Genomic DNA, 27,514 nt, shown 5'->3' with positions numbered 1-27,514 from the left:
TTTTGCTGCGCGTTAGGACCACCAGGTCACGGTCCTCAGGATCACCCCACCAAGAGGCGAGCAAGCCCGGGGGTCCAGTAGCAGAGATAGCAGGTAGGGATCAAGCAGAAGAGTAGTCAATAGGTGAAAGGACCTTTTTTTATGTTTGGGGCGCTTGAGGTGGAGCATTCACTTTTTACTGGTTAGTGCTGAGACCACGCACCTCGGGTGAGCCCGTGTCATCCACCAGGTCATCCTGCTAGTCGGTGGAAGCTTCTCTACTGATGTAGGTCTCCAAGCCTGTGTAGGTCTCCAATTACTGAGGTCACCAAGCCTGTGTAGATCTCCAAGTACTGAGGTCTCCAAGTACTGAGGTTTCCAAGTCTGTGTAGGTCTCCAAGTACTGAGGACTCCAAGCCTGTGTAGGTCTCCAAGTACTGAGGTCTCCAAGCCTGTGTAGGTCTCCAATTAGAGGTCTCTAAGCCTGTGTAGGTCTCCAAGTTCTGAGGTCTCCAAGCCTGTGTAGGTCTCCAAGTACTGAGGTCTCCAAGCCTGTGTAGGTCTCCAAGTACTGAGGTCTCCAAGCCTGTGTAGGTCTCCAAATTCTGAGGTCTCCAAGCCTGTTTAGGTCTCCAAGCCTGTGTAGGTCTCCAAGTACTGAGGTCTCCAAGTTCTGAGGTCTCCAAGCCTGTGTAGGTCTCCAAGTACTGAGGTCTCCAAGCCTGTGTAGGTCTGCAAGTACTGAGGTCTCCAAGCCTGTGTTGGTCTCCAAGTACTGAAGTCACCAAGCCTGTGTAGGTCTCCAAGTACTGAGGTCTCCAAGCCTGTGTAGGTCTCCAAGTACTGAGGTCTCCAAGCCTGTGTAGGTCTCCAAATTCTGAGGTCTCCAAGCCTGTTTAGGTCTCCAAGCCTGTGTAGGTCTCCAAGTACTGAGGTCTCCAAGTCTGTGTAGGTCTCCAAGTACTGAGGTCTCCAAGCCTGTGTAGGTCTCCAAGCCTGTGTAGGTCTCCAAGTACTGAGGTCTTCAAGCCTGTGTAGGTCTCCAAGTACTGAGGTCTCCAAGCCTGTGTAGGTCTCCAAGTACTGAGGTCTCCAAGCCTGTTTAGGTCTCCAAGTTCTCAGGTCTCCAAGCCTGTGTAGGTCTCCAAGTACTAAGGTCTCCAAGCCTGATCTGCTCTTTAGGCTGTCTTTTGTTGGCAGAACACCACTGCATTGCTTGTTAAGGAAAAAGGCAAGTGCAAGAAGAGTGTGCACCTAAAAAAAAAAAAAAGGTTTTGATCCTACACCCACAGTAGATCCAGAGGAAGGCAAAAAACACAGCATGATCCAATTTGCTCCTGCTAGGGGAAAAAAATTCCTTCCTGATCCCCTGAGAGGCAATCGGATATTCCCTGGATCAACATTCCCAATAAACGTTATATCCAGTTATATTCTGTGTATACAAGAAAGAATCCAGGACTTTCCTACAGCAATCCACTGAGCTGGCCACAACCAACTCTTGAGGGAGTCTATTCCACATTCTCATAGCTCTTACTGTGAAGAAACCTTTCCGTGTTTGGAGATGACATTTCTTTTCCTCCAGACGTAAAGAGCGCCCCCTTGTCCTCTGGGACGAGTTAGGCCTATTATCCCCGGGTTAAAGCCACTGCTGGCCGAGTTTATGATGCTGCATCCCCTGTAATATTTTATTTCTTGTAGCAGAACACTCGATCTGTGCTCTTTGTCTCTAGAAATTTGGACCAAGCCTTGGTCATTGAAGTAGAGTTCGGGAATATATATCTAACTCAGCCTTTCTCAACCTTTAAGACACAGGGGAACCCTTGAAAAAACATTCCTGTCTCAGGGAACCCCTGCTAAAAACGACTATACAGTATCTACAAATCACGGTACATTAGTGTGATGGTCAGCGGGAAGAATGGTCCTTACACTTGTGGTCACTGCGAAGAATTATCCCCCTACAGATAGACAGAGACAGAAATTGTCCATCGCTCAAGGAACCCCTAGCAACCTCTGGAGGAACCCTAGACTTCCATGGAAGCTTCTTTGAGGAACCCTAGACTTCCATGAAACCTTGTTTGAGGAACCCTAGACTGCCATGGAACCTTGTTTGAGGAACCCTAGACTGCCATGGAACCTTGTTTGAGGAACCCTAGACTGCCATGGAACCTTGTTTGAGGAACCCTAGACTTCCATGTTTGAGGAACCCTAGACTTCCATGGAACCTTAGTTGAGGAACCCTAGACTTCCATAGAACCTTGTTTGAGGAACCCTAGACTTCCATGGAACCTTGTTTGAGGAACCCTAGACTTCCATGGAACCTTGTTGGAGGAACCCTAGACTTCCATGGAACCTTGTTTGGAGAACCCTAGACTACCATTGAACCTTGTTTGAGGAACCCTAGAATTCCACGGAACCTTGTTTGAGGAATCCTAGACTTCCATGGAACCTTGTTTGAGGAACCCTAGACTTCCACGGAACCTTGTTTGAGGAACCCTAGACTTCCATGGAACCTTGTTTGAGGAATACTAGACTTCCATGGAACCTTGTTTGAGGAACCCTAGACTTCCATGGAACCATGTTTGAGGAACACTAGACTTCCATGGAACCTTGTTTGAGGAACCGTAGACTTCCATGGAACATTGTTTGAGGAACCATAGACTTCCATGGAACCTTGTTTTAGGAACCTTAGACGTCCATGGAACCTTGGGTGAGGAACCCTAGACTTCCATGGAACATTGTTTGAGGAACCCTAGACTTCCATGGAACCTTTGTTTTAGGAACCCTAGAATTCCATGGAACCTTGTTTGAGGAACCCTGATCTAAATATTCATAAAGCTGCTCCCTCCCCCTTCCTAACACATATACTAACTAATCCACTGTACATAAATGTTAAAAAAAAACATTGGATCATACAGTCATGTATGTGAGAATGTTCATATATTGTGCATGACTGTATGATACAACATTTTTGTTTTACATTTATATACAGTGGATTTTAATATACACTACATTGCCCCACGTATTGGGCCGCCGGCCTTTCCACACACATGACCTTTAATGACCCCCCAGTCTTAGTCCGTAGGGTTCAATATTGAGTTGTCCCCGCCCTTTCCACGCACATGACCTTTAATGGCCCCCCAGTCTTAGTCCGTAGGGTTCAATATTGAGTTGGCCCCGCCCTTTCCACACACATGACCTTTAATGGCCCCCCAGTCTTAGTCCGTAGGGTTCAATATTGAGTTGGCCCCGCCCTTTCCACACACATGACCTTTAATGGCCTCCTAGTCTTAGTCCGTAGGGTCCAATATTGAGTTGGCCCCGCCCTTTGCAGCTATAACAGCTTCAACTCTTCTGGGAAGGCCGTCCACAAGGTTTAGGAGGGTGTCTATGGGAAGGTTGGACCATTCTTCCAGAAGCACATTTGTCAGGTCAGGCACTGATGTCGGGGGAGGAGGCCTGGCTCGCAGTCTCCGCTCTAATTCATCCCAAAGGTGTTCTATGGGGTTGAGGTCAGGACTTTGTGCAGGACAGTCAAGTTCCTCCACCCCAAACTAGCTCCTCCATGTCTTTATGGACCTTGCTTTGTGCACTGGTGCGCAGTCATGTTGGAACAGGAAGGGGCCATCCCCAAACTCCTTCCACAAAGTTGGGGGCATGAAATTGTCCAAAATGTTGCCTTTAGAGTTCCCTTCACTGGAACTAGGGGGCCAAGTCCAACCCCTGAAAAACACCCCCACACCATCATCCCCCCTCCACCGAACATACATATGTAATATTATGTATCATGTATGTTTACCTACTTTATATAGTTATAAAATAAAGTAACTCTATAAACCAACATTATACATTAATCACAATTATAACATTAATAAATATATTTTTGTACTTTATGATCGACCAATTGCGTCACAAGTACATCTCGATCTGTACAGATATCAGCGAATGTGGAGATGTATACTGAAAGGAGACAAAAAGATTGGGCAGCACAGTGGTTGAATGGTTGGCACTTCTGCCTGGCAGTACTCGGGTTGTTGGTTCAAATCCCAACCACGGCACCACCTGCCTGGAGTTTGCATGTTCTCCCTGTGCCTGTGTGGGTTTCCTCCAGGTACTCCGGTTTCCTTCCACACTCCAAAGACATGCTGGGAGGTGAATTGGCCCTAGTATGTGTATGTATGGATATACGATAGGGATCTTAGATTGTACGCTCCTCGGGGGCGGGGACTGATGAAGGTACAATATACATGTGAAGTGCTGCGTAAATTGACGGCGCTGTATAAGTACCTGAAATACATAAATAGTAAAATAAAAGAAATTAAACTTTTGAAATTGACGGCGCGTTTTCCCTCATCGTTTCAGGTGGATGGAATTCTGTGTTTGACGGAAATCCTAACGGACGATTCTCATTCAGAGGCCACCAAGGCGGAGGTCGCGGCGGTGATTGCGCAGATCACATCTCCTCACCTGACCTTCACGCAGCACCTCAGCAGTTTCCTGGAAAACATGGAGGAGATCGTCACCGCCCTGCTGAGTGAGTTCGTTTTGGAAACATCAACTTTTAGCAGACCTTTGGACAAATGCAGAAAAAAAAAATATATATAAAAAAAATAAAATATATATATATATATATTAAAAAAAATATATATATAAATATACTATATATATATATATAAATATTATATATATATATATATATATATATATAAAATAAATAAATAAATATATATACAGTCAGGTCCATAAATATTGGGACATGGACACAATTCTAATATTTTTGGCTCTATACACCACAATGGATTTGAAATGAAACGAACAAGAAGTGCTTTAACTGCAGACTGTCAGCTTTAATTTGAGGGTATTTACATCCAAATCAGGTGAACGGTGTAGGAATTACAACAGTTTGCATATGTGCCTCCCACTTGTTAAGGGACCAAAAGTAATGGGACAATTGGCTTCTCAGCTGTTCCATGGCCAGGTGTGTGTTATTCCCTCATTATCCCAATTACAATGAGCAGATAAAAGGTCCAGAGTTCATTTCAAGTGTGCTATTTGCATTTGGAATCTGTTGCTGTCAACTCTCAAGATGAGACCCAAAGAGGTGTCACTATCAGTGAAGCCATCATTAGGCTGAAAAAACAAAACAAACCCATCAGAGAGATAGCAAAAACATTAGGTGGCCAAAACAACTGTTTGGAACATTCTTAAAAAGAAGGAACGCACCGGTGAGCTCAGCAACACCAAAAGACCCGGAAGACCACGGAAAACAACTGTGGTGGATGAGCGAAGAATTCTTTCCCTGGTGAAGAAAACACCCTTCACAACAGTTGGCCAGATCAAGAACACTCTCCAGGAGGTAGGTGTATGTGTGTCAAAGTCACCAATCAAGAGAAGACTTCACCAGAGTGAATACAGAGGGTTCACCACAAGATGGAAACCATTGGTGAGCCTCAAACACAGGAAGGCCAGATTAGAGTTTGCCAAACGACATGTAAAAAAGCCTTCACAGTTCTGGAACAACATCCTATGGACAGATGAGACCGACATCAACTTGTACCAGAGTGATGGGAAGAGAAGAGGATGGAGAAGGAACTGCTCATGGTCCTCAGCATACCACCTCATCAGTGATCATGGTGGTGGTAGTGTCATGGCGTGGGCATGTATGGCTGCCAATGGAACTGCTTCTCTTGTATTTATTGATGATGTGACTGCTGACAGAAGCAGCCGGATGAATTGTGAAGTGTTTCGGGAATATTATCGGCTCATATTCAGCCAAATGCTTCACAACTCATTGGACGCTTCACAGTGCAGATGGACAATGACCCAAAGCAGACTGCAAAAGACACCAAAGAAGTGGAATGTTCTGCAATGGCCAATCACCTGACCTGAATCCGATTGAGCATTTCACTTGCTGAAGACAAAACTGAAGGGAAAATGCCCCAAGAACAAGCAGGAACTGAAGACAGTTGTAGTAAAGGCCTGGCAGAGCATCACCAGGGATGACACCCAGCGTCTGGTGATGTCTATGCGTTCCACACTTCAGGCTGTCATTGACTGCAAAGGATTTGCAATCAAGTATTAAAAAGTGAAAGTTTGATTTATGATTATTATTATGTCCCATTACTTTTGGTCCCTTAACAAGTGGGAGGCACATATGCAAACTGTTGTAATTCCTACACCGTTCACCTGATTTGGATGTAAATACCCTCAAATTAAAGCTGACAGTCTGCAGTTAAAGCACATCTTGTTCATTTCATTTCAAATCCATTGTGGTGTATAGAGCCAAAAATGTTAGAGTTGCATTGATGTCCCAATATTTATGGACCTGACTGTATATATATACACACATACAAATGATAATATGGGAGTCTCTCTAGAACGTAAAAAAAAAAGACAAAAGTCCATCTAGTTCAGCCAATCAAAAATACATAAATAGAAAACCTCCATAAACACAGTACTATATCCAAAGTTGATCCAGAGGAAGGCAAAAAAAAAACCCTATGATGGTCCAATTTACTCCAGCAGGGTAGGGGGGAATTGCTCCCTGATCCCCCAGGAGAACGTCAAAAAAATTGGAACCCGTCAACTGTGTAACAGTTAAAGAGGTTCTTTGGAGTAACTGACCATTCCCTTTGGGGGTGTTGCGAAGCTCCAACTTGTGGAGCAAAATTCTAATAGAAGAGGGAGGGTCTTCCTTTTTATGTATTTTATCATTACTTTTATAATGTCACTTTAATTGTTTCATTTTCTTTTTTTTTTACCTGTAATATTTTTTCCTTTTTCTTGGAGGGAAGGGTGTTGCGTTTAGGGTAAATTCATTTATTTAATTTAGTGTTCTTTGTTTCTGTTTCTTTTTCCTCTTTTTTTTGTCTATATTATCATTACTTTTATATTGTCGCTTTAATTGTTTAATTCTTTTTTTTTCTGTAAACCTTTTTCTTTTTTTTTTTTTTAGGATAATTTAGTTTGATTTAGTGTTCTTTGTGTCTGTTTTTTCTACTTACTTTTTGTGTATTTTATTATTATTTATATATTGTCACTTTAGTTTTTTAATTTTTTTTTGCAAAAAAAAAAAATCAAATAAAATGATGAAGGGCAATTTTTAGCAACATAATTGGTCCAGGATAGGCAAAAAGAGCTTTTGCATTCCTCAAGAAGAAAAGCTCATTGTATCCTTCAAAATCATTAAAAAAAAAAAACATTTTTCCTTCTACTTAGTTTCAATGCATTTCAGCAAAATGGCAACATTTTGCCAAACTCTTCCGATTTTCCCCAAAATCTGGGGAGAATTTAACCACTTCCTGTCCGGACACTTTTACCCCCTTCCTGTCCAGGCAATTTTCAGCTTTCAGCGCTATCACACTTGGAATGACAATTGCGCGGTCATGCAACACTGTACCGATATGAATTTTTTACCATTTTTTTTAGACAGATAAAGCTTTATTTTGGTGGTATTTATTCACCGCTGGGATTTTTATTTTTTTTACTATGTAAATGAAAAAGTCCAAAAATTTAGAAAAAAAGTGTTTTTTTTTATAAAATTTTGCAAATAAATAATATTTCATCCTAAATCTTGGCCAAAATTTATTCCGTTATTTTTTTAGTAAAAAAAAAATCCAAATTAGTTTATAACCAAACATTACAATTTTAAACATTTTTTTTTACATTTTTATTTTTTTTTTTTATATTATTATTATTATTATTATTATTTTTTTTTTTTTTACATACTGTCACCCTAGCAGTACAGTGTCACCACGGTGACACTGTACTACTTGTGGGGGGTGATGAAGATTTTTTTTTTTTTTTTTTTACACTGATTGCTTTTACACCCATATAGGATGTAAAAGCAATCATTTCTCTCTCTCTCTGTCTGCATTCTTGCAGTCATTGAGAAATACTGAGTGAGCTGTGATTGGTCACAGCTTGTCACATGGTACAAGGCTGTTGTGAATAGCCTTGTACCATGTGACCTCTGTGATCATTCACAGATTTCACACGTAGTAAGCAATGATGTCACAAGTGACATCTTGCTTACTACTTTGCATGTGATCACTGATTCGCCAATCAGTGATCACATGACCGGGACCTCGTACAGAGGTCCCGTCCGACGATCGGTGTTTCACTGTGTCCGGAGGACACAGCGGACACCGGATCGCGGTGGTGCGCGCTCCTAGGGAGCGCGCACAGCTAGAAAAGGCGGGTGCCGTTTAGGAACGGCAACCCGACCTTGGACTGCCACCGTCCTGACGTTTATAAACAGCAGGCGGACAGCAAGAGGTTAAAGCTCTCATTTTTTCTCCAACCCTACCCAGCACATATAAGAATAATTGTATATCGGGTGTCAAAATAAAGACCTGCTATAGTCAAATACATAAAGGTAAGGCTACTTTCACACTGATCTGCCGCAAAAACACATAGGCGTTTTTACCGCGCTTTTGCGGCGCTTTCTGAGCGTTTATAATATTACATATTGCTTCAAAACAATTTAACTATAGAGAAATCCTGTTGCATAAGGTATCTCGTAGTGAAGGTGTCTTCTCCTGGCCTCCAGTGGTTTCCATGAGGTAGATAACCAGCTTCTCACAATACTAAAGGCCAGGGAGTGTGGTCCATGGCCTTCACAGTGTACAATTAGACCCGCCCCTGAGGAGCCTTCTGGAAATGTTCTATAGGTGTGTGAGGCCAGGGATGATTATGTTTGTTTGCTCACTTCCTTTATGCCCAAATACCCAATAAAGTTGCTTCATCTGTTGAGGAGAGTCATCTGCCCAATCACCCTCCGTAAAGTATATTATTTCCTCAATGGGTAAAGGATGTCCTAATAATAATGGCAAAGGGCCCCTTGACCAGGCTGCATGATTAATTATAGGGAAATCCTGTTGCATAAGGTATCTTGTTTGAAGGTGTCTTCTCCTGGCCTCCAGTGGTTTCCATGAGGTAGATAACCAGCTTCTCACAATACTAAAGGCCAGGGAGGGTGGTCCATGGCCTTCACAGTGTACAATTAGACCCGCCCCTAAGGAGCCTTCTGGAAATGTTCTATAGGTGTGTGAGGCCAGGGATGATTATGTTTGTTTGCTCACTTCCTTTATGCCCAAATACCCAATAAAGTTGCTTCATCTGTTGAGGAGAGTCATCTGCCCAATCACCCTCCGTAAAGTATATTATTTCCTCAATGGGTAAATGATGTCCTAATAATAATGGCAAAGGGCCCCTTGACCAGGCTGCATGATTAATTATAGGGAAATCCTGTTGCATAAGGTATCTTGTACGAAGGTGTCTTCTCCTGGCCTCCAGTGGTTTCCATGAGGTAGATAACCAGCTTCTCACAAGACTAAAGGCTAGGGAGGATGGTCCACGGTCTTCACAGTGTACAATTAGACCCGCCCCTGAGGAGCCTTCTGGAAATGTTCTATAGGTGTGAGGCCAGGGATGATTACGTTTGTTTGCTCAAGCCGAGGTTTCACTTTCTTTATGCCCAAATACCCATTAAAGTTGCTTCATCTGTCGAGAAGAATCATCTGCCCAATCACCCTCCTGAAAGTATATTATTTCCTCAACGGGTAAATGATGTCCTAATAATAATGGCAGAGGGCCCCTTAAACAGGCGGCATGATTAACTTTTAAAACGAAGAAAATACTTTGGTGAACCCCAAACACCTGAACCGGTGAAAAGGATTCAGGTAACGACGATGCGCTAGGTTAGTCAAGATAAATGTCAGAGGATAAAAAAATTTGTTGAAGGGATACCAGCTTATGGAGCTCTAAATCTAATATTTTGGGAATTCTGACAAATAAAATGCTTTGGGGTTCTTTTTAAAATTGCCAATATTTTTCTTGTGGATAGTATACATATGCTCAGACCCCATTTTTAATTTTTCAGGAGGCAATAAAATTGTGTAACATTCAGGAAACCGAAAAAAAAATAAGTAAAAGAAAAAAAAAAAAGAAAAAGGATCAAAAATGTTCCACGCAAAGTTCACGTCCAAAGACTGAGTTAGTGTTTTATACGGTCCCAATCTTGTATATGTAAAACTTATTATAAAATGTAAAATGCTTGAAGGTTGGATGTGTGTTAGATGCCTTCTCAGAGGGTTCAAGGAGCAATAATGTGCTCTGTTTGTAGAATTGTGTGAAGAGGCGTCCACGGGGGAGTCATGTCTGCTGGCTTCTGCTGCGTTGGCCAATATCACGTTTTTCGACAGTCTGGCCTGCGAGATGATCTTACAGATGGGTGCTGTGAAAATTCTGCTGAATGCATGTTCAGACAAGCAAAGAGTCAATACCGCCTACGCTCGGGACCAGGTAAGAGTTGTCCAACAAGTGGTTTGTGTGTGTGATACCACGGAACCGATAGATGTGGGATGTTGGTGCTTTTGGATTTGATCCCGAATGAGTCCTCCTTGAGTCCTCCTTCAAAGGGGCTGGCAAACCTTGAATGAGCGATGTAGACTCAACCTCGTTCTGGTCTTGGGCTGCTGCCACTCTCAAAAGTGGACATACGGGAGGCGTAAAGCTTTGGGTTGAGTGTTGAGGAGAGCCAGTTAGACGTTTCCAAGAAGACTGATCCAACAACTCAAATCCAACCTCATTTCAGGTATCTCAATTCAAGTCAATTCAAGTCAATTCAAGTCTCACAGCTAGTCCAATTGTATCCACGGCCTGAAGAAGCCGAAGGCAGCTCCCCCTAAAATGCACAGTCTTTTCTTGATTCTATATAGCAGAGGTCTTCAAACTGCGACCCGAGGGCCGAATGTGGCCCTTTTCTACCCTTTTTCTTGCCATTGGGACACTATTTCTCCTTCTGAGACCAACAATGGGGCAGCACTTCGTCCATAGATACCAATGATGGGGCACTATTCTTCCCACTAATAGCAATGATGGGGCACTATTCCTCCCACTGATACCAATGATGGGGCACTATTCCTCCCACTGACACCAATGATGGGGCACTATTCCTCCCACTGATACCAATGATGGGGCACTATTCCTCCCACTGATACCAATGATGGGGCACTATTCCTCCCACTGATACCAATGATGGGGCACTATTCCTCCCACAGACACCAATGATGGGGCACTATTCCTCCCACTGACACCAATGATGGGGCACTATTCCTCCGACCAATACCAATGATGGGGCACTCCTCCTCCTACTGACCATCAACCCTGAGGCCATGTTTATTCTCGCTGATGCTGGGGCCAGGATATTTTCTATCCTCCCTAAAATGCACTGACTTTTCTTGATTCTCTATAGCAGAGGTCTTCAAACTGCGACCCAAGGGCCGGATCTGATCCTTTGCTACCATTTATCTGGCCATTGGGGCACTATTTCTCCCTCTGAGACCAACAATGGGGCAGCACTTCGTCCATTGAAACCAATGATGGGGCACTATTCTTCCCACTAATACCAATGATGAGGCACTACTCCTTTGTCCGGCCCTTGGGGCACTATTCCACCTTCTGAGACCAACAATGGGGCAGCACTTCGTCCATTGAAACCAATGATGGTGTACTATTCTTCCCACTAATACCAATGATGGTGTACTAGTCTTCCCACTAATGATGGGCACTACTCCTCCTTCTACAGACCACCTACCCTGAGGCCATGTTGATTCTCGCTGATGCTGGGGCCAGGACATTTTCTATCCTCACTGGCCCCAACCTGGCCCTTCTAAAGTCTGAAGGATAGTATACTGACCCTTTGTTTGGAAAGTTTGGGGACCCCTGCTCTATAGCAACAAAAATTTGAACCAAACTTCCTCAACAACAATAACTTTTCTCTTCGACACTCAGCCCAAAGTTCTATCCAACAACTGGTCATACATGGTCACCAGCACCACCTAAATTTCTTTAAAGAAGCAAGCGCCCCTTATATATCTCTTCCGGGAAGGGTTTTCACCTTCTATGGGAAGTGCACAGAAATAATTATGTACACGCAGCGCTACACCTGTAAAGGGCCCTGATCCTGGGAGCTTACAATCTAGGAGGAAGGGTTGAGTGATACAAAAGGTAATAGCTGTGGGGGGGATGGGCGGATGGAGGAAATAAATGGCAGTTTACTAGCTAGAAGCAGGATTGGCTTCCTTAAATAGAGGTTTTCAGGGATCGTCTAAAGGTGGATAGATTAGGAGACAGCCGGACAGTTTGGGGTAGGGAGTTCCATAGGATGGGAGAAGCTTGGGAGAAGTCCTGGCGTGGGAGGAGGTGACAGGGGAACTAGAGAGCAGAAGGTCTTGGGAGGATGGAAGAGCGCGGTTTGGTGATGTAGCCGGGGGGCAGAGTTGTGGATGGCTTTGTAAGTTGTTAATATTTTGAATTTTATTCATTGGGGCGAGTGGAAGCCAATGGAGGGATCGGCAGAGAGGGGTGGAGGCCAGTGGAGGGATCGGCAGAGAGGGGTGGAGGACACTGAGTGGAGGCCAGTGGAGGGATTGGCAGAGATGGGTGGAGGACACTGAATGGAGGCCAGTGGAGGGATTAGCAGAGAGAGGTAGAGGACACTGAGTGGAGGCCAGTGGAGGGATTGGCGAGGGGGGTGGAGGACACTGAGTGGAGGGATTGGCAGAGAGGGGTGGAGGACACTGAGTGGAGGTCAGTGGAGGGATTGGCAGAGAGGGGTGGAGGACAATGAATGGAGGCCAGTAGAGGGATTGGCAGAGGGGGGTGGAGGACACTGAATGGAGGCCAGTGGAGGGATTAGCAGAGGGGGGGTGGAGGACACTGAGTGGAGACCAGTGGAGGGATTAGCAGAGAGGGGTGGAGGACACTGAATGAGCCTGGCAGCAGTGTTCATGATGGACTGGAGGGGGTGTGTGGCCTATGTAAAGGTCATCCAATGAGGAGAGTTGCAGTAGTCGAGGCGGGAGATGACCCGGGAGTGAATTAGGACCATTGTGGTGTCACTGGTTATAAAGGGGCGTGTTCTGGAGATGTTGGTGGTTGAGGTGCCATGATTTGAACAGGGATTGGATGTGGGCCTGGAAGGAGAGTTCAGAATCCGGGGTTCCCCCTCGCACCCTGGCATGGGGGGATGGGCTAATAGTGGTGCCATTGATCCTGACCGAGAAATTGGAGGAAATGATGGGAACAAATAATGGAAGTGCCACAAATTACCCCAAATTGTGATCCTTTTGTTGACCAACCCCCCCCTCCCCCCAATGAATTTTGCAAAGTGGTTCCTCCACCACCTTCCCGCACCTCCATCACCTTCCCGCACCTCCATCACCTTCCCGCACCTCCACCACCTTCCGGCACCTCCATCCATCTCTTCCTGGTTCCCCGCTGGATGGAAGTTGCAGAGAGAAGTGGCGCGGTGAAGTTGGGATGGAAGTCACGAGGGGGACGTTTTGCGGCTGATAACTGCATGTTTTACTCCTAAAAGATAATGAAATCACAACCGCGGCTGAATCCCTCCGAGGTAGCATCGCCGCGCTCCATAATTAGGGAGATGTAATTGAAACATTTATGATAACCTCGCAATCACATTTATATTTTTTTGCATTTGAAATTTGATGATTATATTGATGAAAACCTTCAGTCATCGGGCGCCGTTCGGCGGTAATGAACGCGTCTGGTGCATCTCGTTACGGCGTCACCTTGCGGGATTCAAGAAGGTTTCGGGGTTTTTTTTTCCCTCTTTAGCTAAATTCTATTTATGAGTGACAGAGAGACGCCATAATGACACTTCCGACTACTTCCCAAATCACTCACAAGTGCCAACAGTTTACCACTTTTTACCGATTTGTTTTTTGTAAGTTTAGAAATAGAGAGATTGGAATTGCTGTGTGAGGGGGGAAACTGTGAGATGGGGGGCCGAGATCGAGGGGGGGGTGAGGAGGGAAACCTGTGAGATGGGGGGGCGAGATCGAGGGGGGGGGTGAGGAGGGAAAACTGTGAGATGTGGGGGCCAAGATCGAGGGGGGGGGGTGAGGAGGGAAAACTGTGAGATGGGAGAGCCGAGATCGAGGGGGGGGGTGAGGAGGGAAAACTGTGAGATGGGGGGGGGCCGAGATCGAGGGGGGGTGAGGAGGGAAAACTGTGACATGGGGGGGCTGAGATCGAGGGGGGGGGGTGAGGAGGGAAAACTGTGAGATGGGGGGGCCGAGATCGAGGGGGGGGTGAGGAGGGAAAACTGTGAGATGAGGGGGCGAGATTGAGGGGGGGGGGGGTGAGGGGAGAAAACTGTGAGATGCGAGGGCCAAGATTGAGGGGGGGTGAGGAGGGAAAACTGTGAGATGGGGGGGCAAGATTGAAGGGGGGATGAGGAGGGAAAACTGTGAGATGGGGGGGCCAAAATCGAGGGGGGTGAGCAGGGAAAACTGTGAGATGGGGGGGCGAGATTGGGGGGGTGAGGAGGGAAACTGTGAGATGGGGGAGCGAGATCGAGGGGGGGTGAGGAGGGAAAACTGTGAGATGGGGGGGCCGAGATCAAGGGGGTGTGAGGAGGGAAAACTGTGAGATGGGGGGGCCGAGATCAAGGGGGTGTGAGGAGGGAAAACTGTGAGATGGGGGGGCAAATCGGGGGGTGGTGAGAAAGGAAACTGTGAGATGGGGGGGCCGAGATCAAGGGGGTGTGAGGAGGGAAAACTGTGAGATGGGGGGGCGAGATCGAGGGGGGGGTGAGGAGGGAAACTGTGAGATGGGGGGGCCGAGATCAAGGGGGTGTGAGGAGGGAAAACTCTGAGATGGGGGGGCGAGATTGAGGGGGGGGGTGAGGAGGGAAACTGTGAGATGGGGGGGGGGCGAGATCGGGGGGGGTGAGGAGGGAAACTGTGAGATGGGGGGCGAGATCGAGGGGGGGTGAGGAGGGAAAACTGTGAGATAGGGGGGCCGAGATCAAGGGGGTGTGAGGAGGGAAAACTGTGAGATGGGGGGGCCGAGATCAAGGGGGTGTGAGGAGGGAAAACTGTGAGATGGGGGGGGCAAATCGGGGGGTGGTGAGAAAGGAAACTGTGAGATGGGGGGGGGGGGCGAGATCAAGGGGGTGCGAGGAGGGAAAATTGTGAGATGGGGGGGCAAGATCGAGGGGGGGGGATGGGCACCCCGATTGTCCTATCACATTTCTCTTGTGGCTGAGTTTGGTCGCGCAGAATATTTAGCTGTGGTCCATCGGACTTTGGACTGCTGCCTTCACCCACATGGAGGAAAAATATATTTTAAAAATATTCCTCCCAAATGTACTGACAGATATTTGAAATGCTACAATTTTGGCCATATTCAATATATTTAAAAAAAAAAAGAAAGAAAAATACTCTATATATAATATTTCAACATACAGTATATATATATATATATATTTTTTTTTTGACTGCATACAGTCAAAATTGTAGTATTTCAAATATCTGTCAATACATTTGGGAAGAATATATATATATATACTAAATGTTGAAATGCGTTTTTTATATATTACAAAATATATGAAAAATATTTTTAGAAATATATTTTTTAAAATACATTCTTCAAATTTTTTTTAACATGTAAAATAGTTATTTATGTATATTTTTACATATATTTGTAAACTCATTCCAAAAATGTAGATTGAATCTATTTTTAAAGACATACAGTATATATATATATAAATATATTTTGAAATACAGTGAATGCGGCCAAAATTGTAGTATTTCAATATATGTCAATAACTTTGGGAAGAATATATATAAAATATTTCAACATACAGTATATATATATATATATATATACTTGTGCTGCTGCCAGGATGAAGCTGGGGGGTGGAGCCGGGAAGCAGAAAGTGCAGAGTCTGGAGGAGGACCAGAGGAGGGCTGGAATCAGATGCCAGAGTCTGCCGAATGCTGAGACCGGGGGGGTGCTGCAGCTGCACAGAGAAGCACAGGATCTACAGGATCTACAGGAGGTGTTCTGTCTTCCTCTCTGATGCTGACTGCTGAGACTAGGTGGGGGCGCAACCTCAGGTGAGGGCCACATGAAATGGCCTGGTGGGCTGGATTTGGCCCTCGGGTCTTGTGTTTGACACATGTGCTTTAGATCTTCTCCCAATGGTGGCTGGTCCTCCTCAGTGCTGAGACTGCTGTAGGTGTCATTACACCGTGAATGGAGGGCTGCCCTTAGGGTGGTGGGCCAGTGACACCCTGCACTCACTTGACTGTCCTGGGTGTCATTCAGCCTGGGAGACTGAGGACATCTTATGGTGCAGAAGAGGTACTGCGGGGGGTGGGACAGCTCCAGATTGAAGGTCAGTTTTTCACCCAGAGCAGTACCTATAAATCTGTATAAAACAATTACATTTACGTCGAGAAATCGAATCTAAACTCATGAATGTGCTTTTCTTACAAACTTTTCAGATTGTGACAATTTTAGCCAATTTATCGATCCTGGACCTGTGTGCTGCCGAGATCCTCCAGGAGAACGGTAAACCGTCTCATATTTCCTCCTCCTCCTTGTCTGTCCTTCTGAAATGACCCTTCTATAAAACTGTCGTCCGGCCTCCTGCTCACACCCACCTCAAAGATTAAAAAAGATTTCAATTAGATCTCCAGCAAAAAAATATTTTTTTAACCGATTTTGGAGGTGTAAATCTTTTTTTTTTTTTTTTTTTTTGTGTGTTTCTATTAGGAACATTTCTATGTGGTCACCAGGACAGGAAGTAAGCGGATATTTTCCCCCATGCAGGGAACAAAATCAGGTTCTATCCCTTCCACACCCTCCCAAAAAATCTTTGGTTGGGTTAAATTTTAATAATTTTAATAAATAATGACGTTTTCTATTATTACTATTTTTTTTTGCCATGATATTTTAATTCAGAGTAACCCTGGCCTGATTAAAACGGGAGAGTTTTTAACATAATATAGTATATATATTATGGAATATTACTATTTTAATACAATCAGTGGGAAAAAAATAAATAAATAAAATTAAATTTTATATATATATATATATATATATATATATATATATATTGTTTTTTTTCATTTTACTGATATATAGAATTCATTTTTTGCCTATTATTACTGATCTGGGTCTCTGTAACTTGTATGACATCCCAACCTTCACCGAGTTCAATGCATAAAGATGAGCTAAATTGAGTCAGTTTTTTAGAATTTCAGAATTTTAGAATTTCATTCAATTTTAATAATTTTAATAAATAATTATATTTTCTATTATTACTATTTTTTTGCCATGATATATTAATTCAGATTAACCCTGGTCTGATTAAAACGGGAGAGTTTTCTTGTAACATAATATAGTATATTAATACAATCAGTGAAAAAAAAAAAAAATTTAAAAAAAAATTATATATATATATATTTATTTTTTTTTTTACATTTTACTGATCGTAATAATATATTATCATATCATATATAGAATGCATTTTTTGCCTATTATTCCTGGGCTGGGTCTCTGTAACTTGTATGACATCCCAACCTTCACCGAGTTCAATGCATAAAGATGAGCTAAATTGAGTCAGTTTTTTAGAATTTCAGAATTTTAGAATTTCATTCAATTTTAATAATTTTAATAAATAATTATATTTTCTATTATTACTATTTTTTTGCCATGATATATTAATTCAGAATAACCCTGGTCTGATTAAAACGGGAGAGTTTTCTTGTAACATAATAAAGTATATTAATACAATCAGTGAAAAAAAAAAAAATTTAAAAAAAAATTATATATATATATATTTATTTTTTTTTTTACATTTTACTGATCGTAATAATATATTATCATATCATATATAGAATGCATTTTTTGCCTATTATTCCTGGGCTGGGTCTCTGTAACTTGTATGACATCCCAACCTTCACCGAGTTCAATGCATAAAGATGAGCTAAATTGAGTCAGTTTTTTAGAATTTTAGAATTTTAGAATTTCATTCAATTTTAATAATTTTAATAAATAATTATATTTTCTATTATTACTATTTTTTTTGCCATGATATATTAATTCAGATTAACCCTGGTCTGATTAAAACGGGAGAGTTTTCTTGTAACATAATAAAGTATATTAATACAATCAGTGGGAAAAAAATAAATAAATAAAATTAAATTTTATATATATATATATATTATTTTTTTTCATTTTACTGATATATAGAATGCATTTTTTGCCTATTATTCCTGGGCTGGGTCTCTGTAACTTGTATGACATCCCAACCTTCACCGAGTTCAATGCATAAAGATGAGCTAAATTGAGTCAGTTTTTTAGAATTTCAGAATTTTAGAATTTCATTCAGTTTTAATAATTTTAATAAATAATTATATTTTCTATTATTACTATTTTTTTTACTATTACTATTACTATTTTTACTATTTTCTATTATTACTATTTTTTTTGCCATGATATATTAATTCAGAGTAACCCTGGTCTGATTAAAACGGGAGAGTTTTCTTGTAACATAATAAAGTATATTAATACAATCAGTATTAATATCAATCAGTATTTTGTTCAATTTTAATAATTTTAATAAATAATTTTATTTTCTTTTATTACTATATTTTCTATTATTACTATTTTTTTTGCCATGATATATTAATTCAGATTAACCCTGGTCTGATTAAAACGGGAGAGTTTTCTTGTAACATAATAAAGTATATTAATACAATCAGTGAAAAAAAAAAAAATTTAAAAAAAAATTTATAAATATATATATATATATTTATTTATTTTTTTACATTTTACTGATCGTAATAATATATTATCATATCATATACAGAATGCATTTTTTGCCTATTATTACTGATCCGGGTCTCTGTAACTTGTATGACATCCCGACCTTCACCGAGTTCAATGCATAAAGATGAGTGAAGTTGAGTCAGTTGTTGTCAAACTCCTTTAAAAATTTGGCAAGCCTTTGAAATTTCAGAATTTTTTTGCCATAATACTTTAATTTAGGTTAACCCTGGTCTGATTAAAATGGGAGAGTTTTCTTTTGACATAATATAGTATATTAATACAATCAATGAAAAAAATAAAAATAAATAAATACATATATATACACACATACATACTGTATCTTATATATATATACACACACACACATATATATATATTTTACATTTTACTGATCGTATTAATATAGTACCATATATAGAATGCCTTTTTTGCCTATTATTCCTGGGTTGGGTCTCTGTAACTTGTATGACATCCCGACTTTCACTGAATTCAATGCATAAAGATGAGTGAAATAAAGTCGATTGTTGTCAAACTCCTTTAAAAATTTTGTAAGCCTTTGAAATTTTAGAATTTCATTCAATTTTAATAATTTTAATAAATAATTATATTTTCTATTATTACTATTTTTTTTGCCATGATATATTAATTCAGATTAACCCTGGCCTGATTAAAATGGGGGAGTTTTCTTGTAACATAATATAGTATATTAATACAATCAGTGAAAAAAAAAAAAAAAAAAAAAAAAAAAAAATATATATATATATATATATATATAAAGACACTGTATGTTTTATATATATATATATATATATATATATATATATATATATATATATATATATATATATATATTTATTTTTTTTTTTTTATTTTGCTGATCGTATTAATATAGTACCATATACAGAATGCATTTTTTGCCTATTATTCCTGGGTTGGGTCTCTGTAACTTGTATGACATCCCGACTTTCTCTGAATTCAATGCATAAAGATGAGTGAAATAAAGTCGATTGTTGTCAAACTCCTTTAAATATTTTGTAAGCCTTTGAAATTTTAGAATTTCATTCAGTTTTAATAATTTTAATAAATAATTATATTTTCTATTATTACTATTTTTTTTGCCATGATATATTAATTCAGATTAACCCTGGTCTGATTAAAATGGGGGAGTTTTCTTGTAACATAATATAGTATATTAATACAATCAGTGAAAAAAAAAAAAAAAAAAAAAAAAAATATATATATATATATATATATATAAAGACACTGTATGTTTTATATATATATATATATATATATATATATATATTTTTTTTTTTTTTTTTTTTTTTTTTTTTTATTTTGCTGATCGTATTAATATAGTACCATATACAGAATGCATTTTTTGCCTATTATTCCTGGGTTGGGTCTCTTTAACTTGTATGACATCCCGACCTTCACTGAATTCAATGCATAAAGATGAGTGAAATTGAGTCAGTTGTTGTCAAACTCCTTTAAAAATTTTGTAAGTCTTTGAAATTTTAGAATTTTGTTCAATTTTAATAATTTTAATAAATAATTTTATTTTCTTTTATTACTATTTTTTTTTTGCCATGATATATTAATTCAGATTAACCCTGGTCTGATTAAAATGGGGGAGTTTTCTTGTAACATAATATAGTATATTAATACAATCAGTGAAAAAAAAAAAAAAAATAATAATATATATATATATAAAGACACTGTATGTTTTATATATATATATATATATATATTTTTATTTTTTTATTTTGCTGATCGTATTAATATAGTACCATATACAGAATGCATTTTTTGCCTATTATTCCTGGGCCGGGTCTCTGTAACTTGTATGACATCCCGACTTTCACTGAATTCAATGCATAAAGATGAGTGAAATAAAGTCTATTGTTGTCAAACTCCTTTAAATATTTTGTAAGCCTTTGAAATTTTAGAATTTCATTCAATTTTAATAATTTTAATAAATAATTATATTTTCTATTATTACTATTTTTTTTGCCATGATATATTAATTCAGATTAACCCTGGCCTGATTAAAATGGGGGAGTTTTCTTGTAACATAATATAGTATATTAATACAATCAGTGAAAAAAAAAAAAAATAAAAAATATATATATATATATATATATATATATATATAAAGACACTGTATGTTTTATATATATATATATATATATATATATATATATATATTTTTATTTTTTTATTTTGCTGATCGTATTAATATAGTATCATATATAGAATGCATTGTTTGCCTATTATTCCTGGGTTGGGTCTCGTTAACTTGTATGACATCCCGACCTTCACTGAATTCAATGCATAAAGATGAGTGAAATTGAGTCAGTTGTTGTCAAACTCCTTTAAAAATTTTGTAAGTCTTTGAAATTTTAGAATTTTGTTCAATTTTAATAATTTTAATAAATAATTTTATTTTCTTTTATTACTATTTTTTTTTTGCCATGATATATTAATTCAGATTAACCCTGGTCTGATTAAAATGGGGGAGTTTTCTTGTAACATAATATAGTATATTAATACAATCAGTGAAAAAAAAAAAAAAATAATAATATATATATATATAAAGACACTGTATGTTTTATATATATATATATATATATATATATATATATATTTTTATTTTTTTATTTTGCTGATCGTATTAATATAGTACCATATACAGAATGCATTTTTTGCCTATTATTCCTGGGCCGGGTCTCTGTAACTTGTATGACATCCCGACTTTCACTGAATTCAATGCATAAAGATGAGTGAAATAAAGTCTATTGTTGTCAAACTCCTTTAAATATTTTGTAAGCCTTTGAAATTTTAGAATTTCATTCAATTTTAATAATTTTAATAAATAATTATATTTTCTATTATTACTATTTTTTTTGCCATGATATATTAATTCAGATTAACCCTGGTCTGATTAAAATGGGGGAGTTTTCTTGTAACATAATATAGTATATTAATACAATCAGTGAAAAAAAAAAAAAAAAAAAAAAAAAAATATATATATATATATATATATATAAAGACACTGTATGTTTTATATATATATATATATATATTTTTTTTTATTTTTTTTTTTATTTTGCTGATCGTATTAATATAGTACCATATACAGAATGCATTTTTTGCCTATTATTCCTGGGTTGGGTCTCTGTAACTTGTATGACATCCCGACTTTCACTGAATTCAATGCATAAAGATGAGTGAAATTGAGTCAGTTGTTGTCAAACTCCTTTAAAAATTTTGTAAGCCTTTGAAATTTTAGAATTTTGTTCAATTTTAATAATTTTAATAAATAATTTTATTTTCTTTTATTACTATTTTTTTTTTGCCATGATATATTAATTCAGATTAACCCTGGTCTGATTAAAATGGGGGAGTTTTCTTGTAACATAATATAGTATATTAATACAATCAGTGAAGAAAAAAAAAAAAAAAAAAAAAAAAAAATATATATATATATATATATATAAACACACTGTATGTTATATATATATATATTTTTTTTTGCTGATCGTATTAATATAGTACCATATACAGAATGCATTTTTTGCCTATTATTCCTGGGCCGGGTCTCTGTAATCTGTATGACATCCCGGCATTCACCGAGTTCAGTGAATAAAGATGAGTGAAGCTGAGTCAGTTGTTGTCCAACTCCTTTAAAAATTTGGCAAGCCTTTCAAATTTCAGCATTTCTGAACAGGAAATCCCATTGAAGTGAATGGAAGTCACAACCAGGCTCCAAAAAAAAAAAAAAAAAAAAAGTGTGTATTCCAATTTAGAAAAAAATTTATTAAAAAAAATATTTAAAAATATTAACAAATTAAAAAAAAAACGTTTAAAATGTCTGTACTGCAGTAAATGATTTTCAGTTTGTGCAGAATTTTTTGGGGAGCTCCCGGTGGCCCTTAATATTGAGATAATGGGGCCTCAAATCAGTCTTTAGTTATTTCCTTCACAAATTCTTCTAGGGATCCTGAGACAGAAGGGTGGGACCTGGTGGGACCTGTTGGGACTGGTGGGACCTGTTGGGACCTGGTGGGACTGGTGGGACCTGGTGGGACCTGGTGGGACTGGTGGGACCTGTTGGGACATGGTGGGACCTGGTGGGACTGGTGGGACCTGGTGGAACTGGTGGGACCTGGTGGGACCTGGTGGGAACTGTTGGGACTGGTGGGACCTGGTGGGACATGGTGGGACCTGGTGGTACTGGTGGGACCTGGTGGGACCTGATGGGACTGGTGGGACCTGGTGGGACCTGTTGAGACTGCCTTTGGAATGGTTAGAACCTCAACTAACCTCAATGGTTAGAACATCAGCTATTTTTTTTTGCTTGGAAAATTTTCTTTCACTTCCTGTCTTGGAGACTAAATTGGAAGTGTGAAGAAATCTCTCCAAGGTGACTTGATATCTCCACTCAGACAGTTGTCACCAGAATACGTGTCCTCATTGGAGGACTTTCCCTCATTTCCTGTCCTAGTGACGGCTGTACAATGTTGCTTTCCCTCCCCCAACAATGGTCACAAGGGTGAATCCCTCCAACAGACACCATATATATAGGAAGGAGGTCCTCACCTTCACCCTCTCCATCCCCCATGTTGGGTTCATTAATGGATACAAAGTTGGACTGACAACATGTTTGTGACTCCTCAGGGGTGGAGACTCTGGTGCAGATGTTGTCGGAGAAGCCTCTCACTGGGAGTTTAGCCGAAATGTCAGCCTGTGAGCGAGTCCTCCAGAAATCAGCCGTCACCCTCGCCCGCCTGGGCCGCCATGAGGACATCGCTGAAGCCGCCATAAAGTGGAACTGTACGTAGGACGTTCCGGGTGATATGCTGAGAATACACCGAGCTCACATCTGACCACTGTGCAGGAATTCTCAACACTTTTCTCGTTAGTGATAAAAATAAAAAAAAATCTATTTTTGAAAAATTGTAAAGCGGGTGAAAATATTCCAAAAATACAATTTATTGGAATATATTTAACCAGGGATTTTTTTTCAAAGAATAGGTACAAGCACCCCCCTCTTTCAAGTCACCCCTTGTCTCTGCCCTCTACCCACCCAGAGCACCATCCCTTGGTTCCACCCCCTAATCACCTCTGAGCACTATCTCTTGGCTCCACCCTCTACCCATCTCCAAGCACCATCCCTTGGTTGCACCCCCTACTCACCCAGAGCACTATCTCTTGTCTCCACCCCCTACCCACCTCTGAGCACCATCTCTTGTCTCCACCCCTACCCACCTCTGAGCACCATCCCTTGGTTCAACCCCCTACCCACCCAGAGCACCATCCCTTGGTTCAACCCCCTACCACCCAGAGCACCATCCCTTGGTTCAACCCCCTACCCACCCAGAGTACCATCCCTTGGTTCCACCCCCTACTCACCTCCGAGCACCATCTCTTGTCTCCACCCCCTACCACCCAGAGCACCATCCCTTGGTTCAACCCCCTACCCACCCAGAGCACCATCCCTTGGTTCAACCCCCTACCCACCCAGAGCACCATCCCTTGGTTCAACCCCCTACCCACCCAGAGTACCATCCCTTGGTTCCACCCCCTAATCACCTCTGAGCACTGTCCCTTGGCTCCACCCCCTACCCATCTCCAAGCACCATCCCTTGGTTGCACCCCCTACTCACCCAGAGCACCATCTCTTGTCCACCCCCTACCCACCCAGAGCACCATCCCTTGGTTCCACCCCCTACTCACCTCCGAGCACCATCTCTTGTCTCCACCCCCTACCACCCAGAGCACCATCCCTTGGTTCAACCCCCTACCCACCCAGAGCACCATCCCTTGGTTCAACCCCCTACCCACCCAGAGTACCATCCCTTGGTTCCACCCCCTAATCACCTCTGAGCACTGTCCCTTGGCTCCACCCCCTACCCATCTCCAAGCACCATCCCTTGGTTGCACCCCCTACTCACCCAGAGCACCATCTCTTGTCCACCCCATACCCACCCAGAGCACTATCCCTTGGTTCAACACCCTACCCACCCAGAGCACCATCCCTTGTTTCCACCCCCTACCTACCTTCAAGCACCATAACTTGTTTCCACCTCCTACCCACCTCCAAGTACCAGCCTTTGTCTCCACCCCCTACCCATCTCCGAGCACCATCTCTTGTCTCCACCCCCTACTCACCTCTGAGCACCATCTCTTGTCTCCACCCCCTACCCACCCAGAGCACCATCCCTTGGTTCCAACTCCTACCCACCCAGAGCACCATCCCTTGGTTCCAACTCCTACCCACCCAGAGCACCATCCCTTGGTTCCAACTCCTACCCACCCAGAGCACCATCCCTTGGTTCCACCCCGTACCCACCTCCAAGCACCGCCCCTTGGTTGCACCCCCTACCTACCTCCCAGTACCACCCCTTTTAAAGAATACTGAACCAAGTGTCATTTTGTGGTGACAAGTAATTTGTATGGAACTTGTTAACAATAACAAGAAAAGCAATAAAATAGATCCCCCACAGCCAGCAACAATAGACCCCTCAGAAACAATAGATTGTCCACCAGCAACAATGGATCCTCCCATCAACACTTGACCCCCCCGCAACACAATACCCCCAGCAACAACATATCCCTATCAGCAACAATAGACCCCCACCAGCAACAAAAGATCCCCCAGCAACATGACCCCCTCAACACAATACCCCACCAGCAACAATAGATACCCACCAGCCACAATAGATCCCCCAGCAACACTTGACCCCCACAACACAATACCCCACCAGCAACAATGGATACCCACCAGCCACAATAGATTCCGCAGCAACACTTGACCCCCACAACACAATACCCCACCAGCCACAATAGATCCCCCAGCAACACCTGACCCCCACAACACAATACCCCACCAGCCACAATAGATCCCCCAGCAACACTTGACCCCCACAAAACAATACCCCACCAGCCACAATAGATCACCCAGCAACACTTGACCCCCACAACACAATACCCCCAGCAACAATAGAGTCCCCACAAGCAACAATAGATCCACCAAAGCAACAATAGACCTCCGCCAGCAATAATAGCTCTCCCAATAGCCGGCACCAATAGACCCTGAAGAAGCCAGTAACAAAGACCCCTCTCTCAATAGTAGATCCCTCCCACCAACCTAAGTTCCCCCCCCTCGCAACAACAGATCCCCACCAGCAACAACAGATCTCCCTAGCAAAAATACAACCCCCCCACAATAGATCCCACCCATTGACTACACAGCATCCAGCATCAACAGACCCTCCAGTACAACCCACCACGCAGAGGTGCCGGAAGTGCGCCCCCCAATGTTCCTGCAGGAAGTGCGCCCCCCGGTGTTCCTGCCGAAAGTGCGCCCCCCGGTGTTCCTGCCGGAAGTGCGCCCCCCCGGTGTTCCTGCCGGAAGTGCGCCCCCCGGTGTTCCTGCCGGAAGTGCGCCCCCCGGTGTTCCTGCCGGAAGTGCGCCCCCCGGTTTTCCTGCCGGAAGTGCGCCCCCCGGTGTTCCTGCTGGAAGTGCGCCCCCCGGTGATCTAGCCAATATTAGGAAAAACAGAGAAATTCTCGGGGCTGATTTGTATTAAAAAGAAAAAAAAAATTAATTAATTATAAAGCAGTGAATTAACATTCACCGAACATTCACTGCAGGTGAATCAGTCGCTACCATTCAGAACACCAGGTCCAGGAATATACATCTGTGGTGAATATTCTGCGAATTCCACATTCCCTGCTCTATCAATACGCCCCTTAAAGGAGATGTACACCCCAACTGGATGGGCGTAATTATAAAGCAGTGAATGAGTCTTTCAGCAAACATTCACAGGTGATGAACCAATCAGCGACATGCCCCAGGAATATTCACCTGCAGTGAATGTTTGCTGAACGTCAGATTCACTGTTTTATCACCTGACCCCTGGTTTCATTTCCTATTGTCATTAAAAAACATTCTTGTTTTCACCTTTTTTTCCCCCTTCCCCCCATCTCGGAGCTGCTGATCTCCTGCAGCCTCTTTGCAGCCACTTCCTGTCTCCATACACCCCGGTGACAACGGCCGGGCATTTCTCAGGGGGGGTTCCCTGATAGTTACAACAGTGGTCCGTGTCTGTGTGGTGTGAGATGGAACGGCCACGTGTGGTCTCCATTAGAAGCCCATGTGACCGGGTGACAACGCAGGAGGAGAATTAGGAGAGAGGGACAGAGCGTTGTCACCCTACGACAGGAAGTGCCTTTCATGTCGGGATCCCCGGGGATTATTAGAAGGAAAGCTGCAGATTTTAGTGAATGTAATAGATGTCGCCTCTTCCCGCAGGCATCCCCCGCCTCATCGCTCTCTGCCGCCACCCAGAGGAGAGGTACAGCAGTGACGCCGTCCTTGTTGCTTGTCTGGTATGTAGAAAATCCTCTAAATAAAGTTTTTGTTTTTTCTGTAAAAATGTGCAAAACGACATAAACATCTATACAGATTTCACATAAAGCATCGCAATACAAATCCCCATCAAAAATGAGTGAATAAAGGAGACAATAATGACCAAAAGCAGCTCAAATACAAAAAATACACAGTGCCTGGGGTCAGTAGAGGAAGGAATAGTGCCCCATCATTGGTGTCAGTGGGAGGAATAGTGCCCCATCATTGGTGTCAGTGGGAGGAATAGTGCCCCATCATTGGTATCAGTGGGAGGAATAGTGCCCCATCATTGGTGTCAGTGGGAGGAATAGTGCCCCATCATTGGTATCAGTGGGAGGAATAGTGCCCCATCATTGGTGTCAGTGGGAGGAATAGTGCCCCATCATTGGTATCAGTGGGAGGAATAGTGCCCCATCATTGGTGTCAGTGGGAGGAATAGTGCCCCATCATTGGTGTCAGTGGGAGGAA

General features: G+C 41.6%; 1 protein-coding gene across 4 annotated transcripts in view; it reads left to right on the top strand.

The window, feature by feature from the left end:
* The window catches only part of INSC (INSC spindle orientation adaptor protein), a 232,448-nt gene that overhangs the window by 199,170 nt on the left and 5,764 nt on the right, over positions 1 to 27,514 (top strand). For all 4 annotated transcript variants that reach the window (XM_089662061.1, XM_089662064.1, XM_089662060.1 and 1 more), the window contains 5 exons: positions 4,339 to 4,510; positions 10,103 to 10,281; positions 16,299 to 16,365; positions 23,311 to 23,466; positions 26,951 to 27,027. In XM_089662061.1, coding sequence (XP_089518187.1) covers positions 4,339 to 4,510; positions 10,103 to 10,281; positions 16,299 to 16,365; positions 23,311 to 23,466; positions 26,951 to 27,027 — 651 coding nt within the window. The remainder of the gene's footprint in view (positions 1 to 4,338; positions 4,511 to 10,102; positions 10,282 to 16,298; positions 16,366 to 23,310; positions 23,467 to 26,950; positions 27,028 to 27,514) is intronic.

Source organism: Staurois parvus, unplaced genomic scaffold (assembly GCF_062004578.1).
Source record: "Staurois parvus isolate SC_StPar_1 unplaced genomic scaffold, SC_StPar_1.0 ptg001421l, whole genome shotgun sequence".
Classification (NCBI taxonomy): Eukaryota; Metazoa; Chordata; class Amphibia; order Anura; family Ranidae; genus Staurois; species Staurois parvus.
Note: the sequence above shows the minus strand (reverse complement) of the source record. Positions and strands in the feature narration are given on the sequence as shown.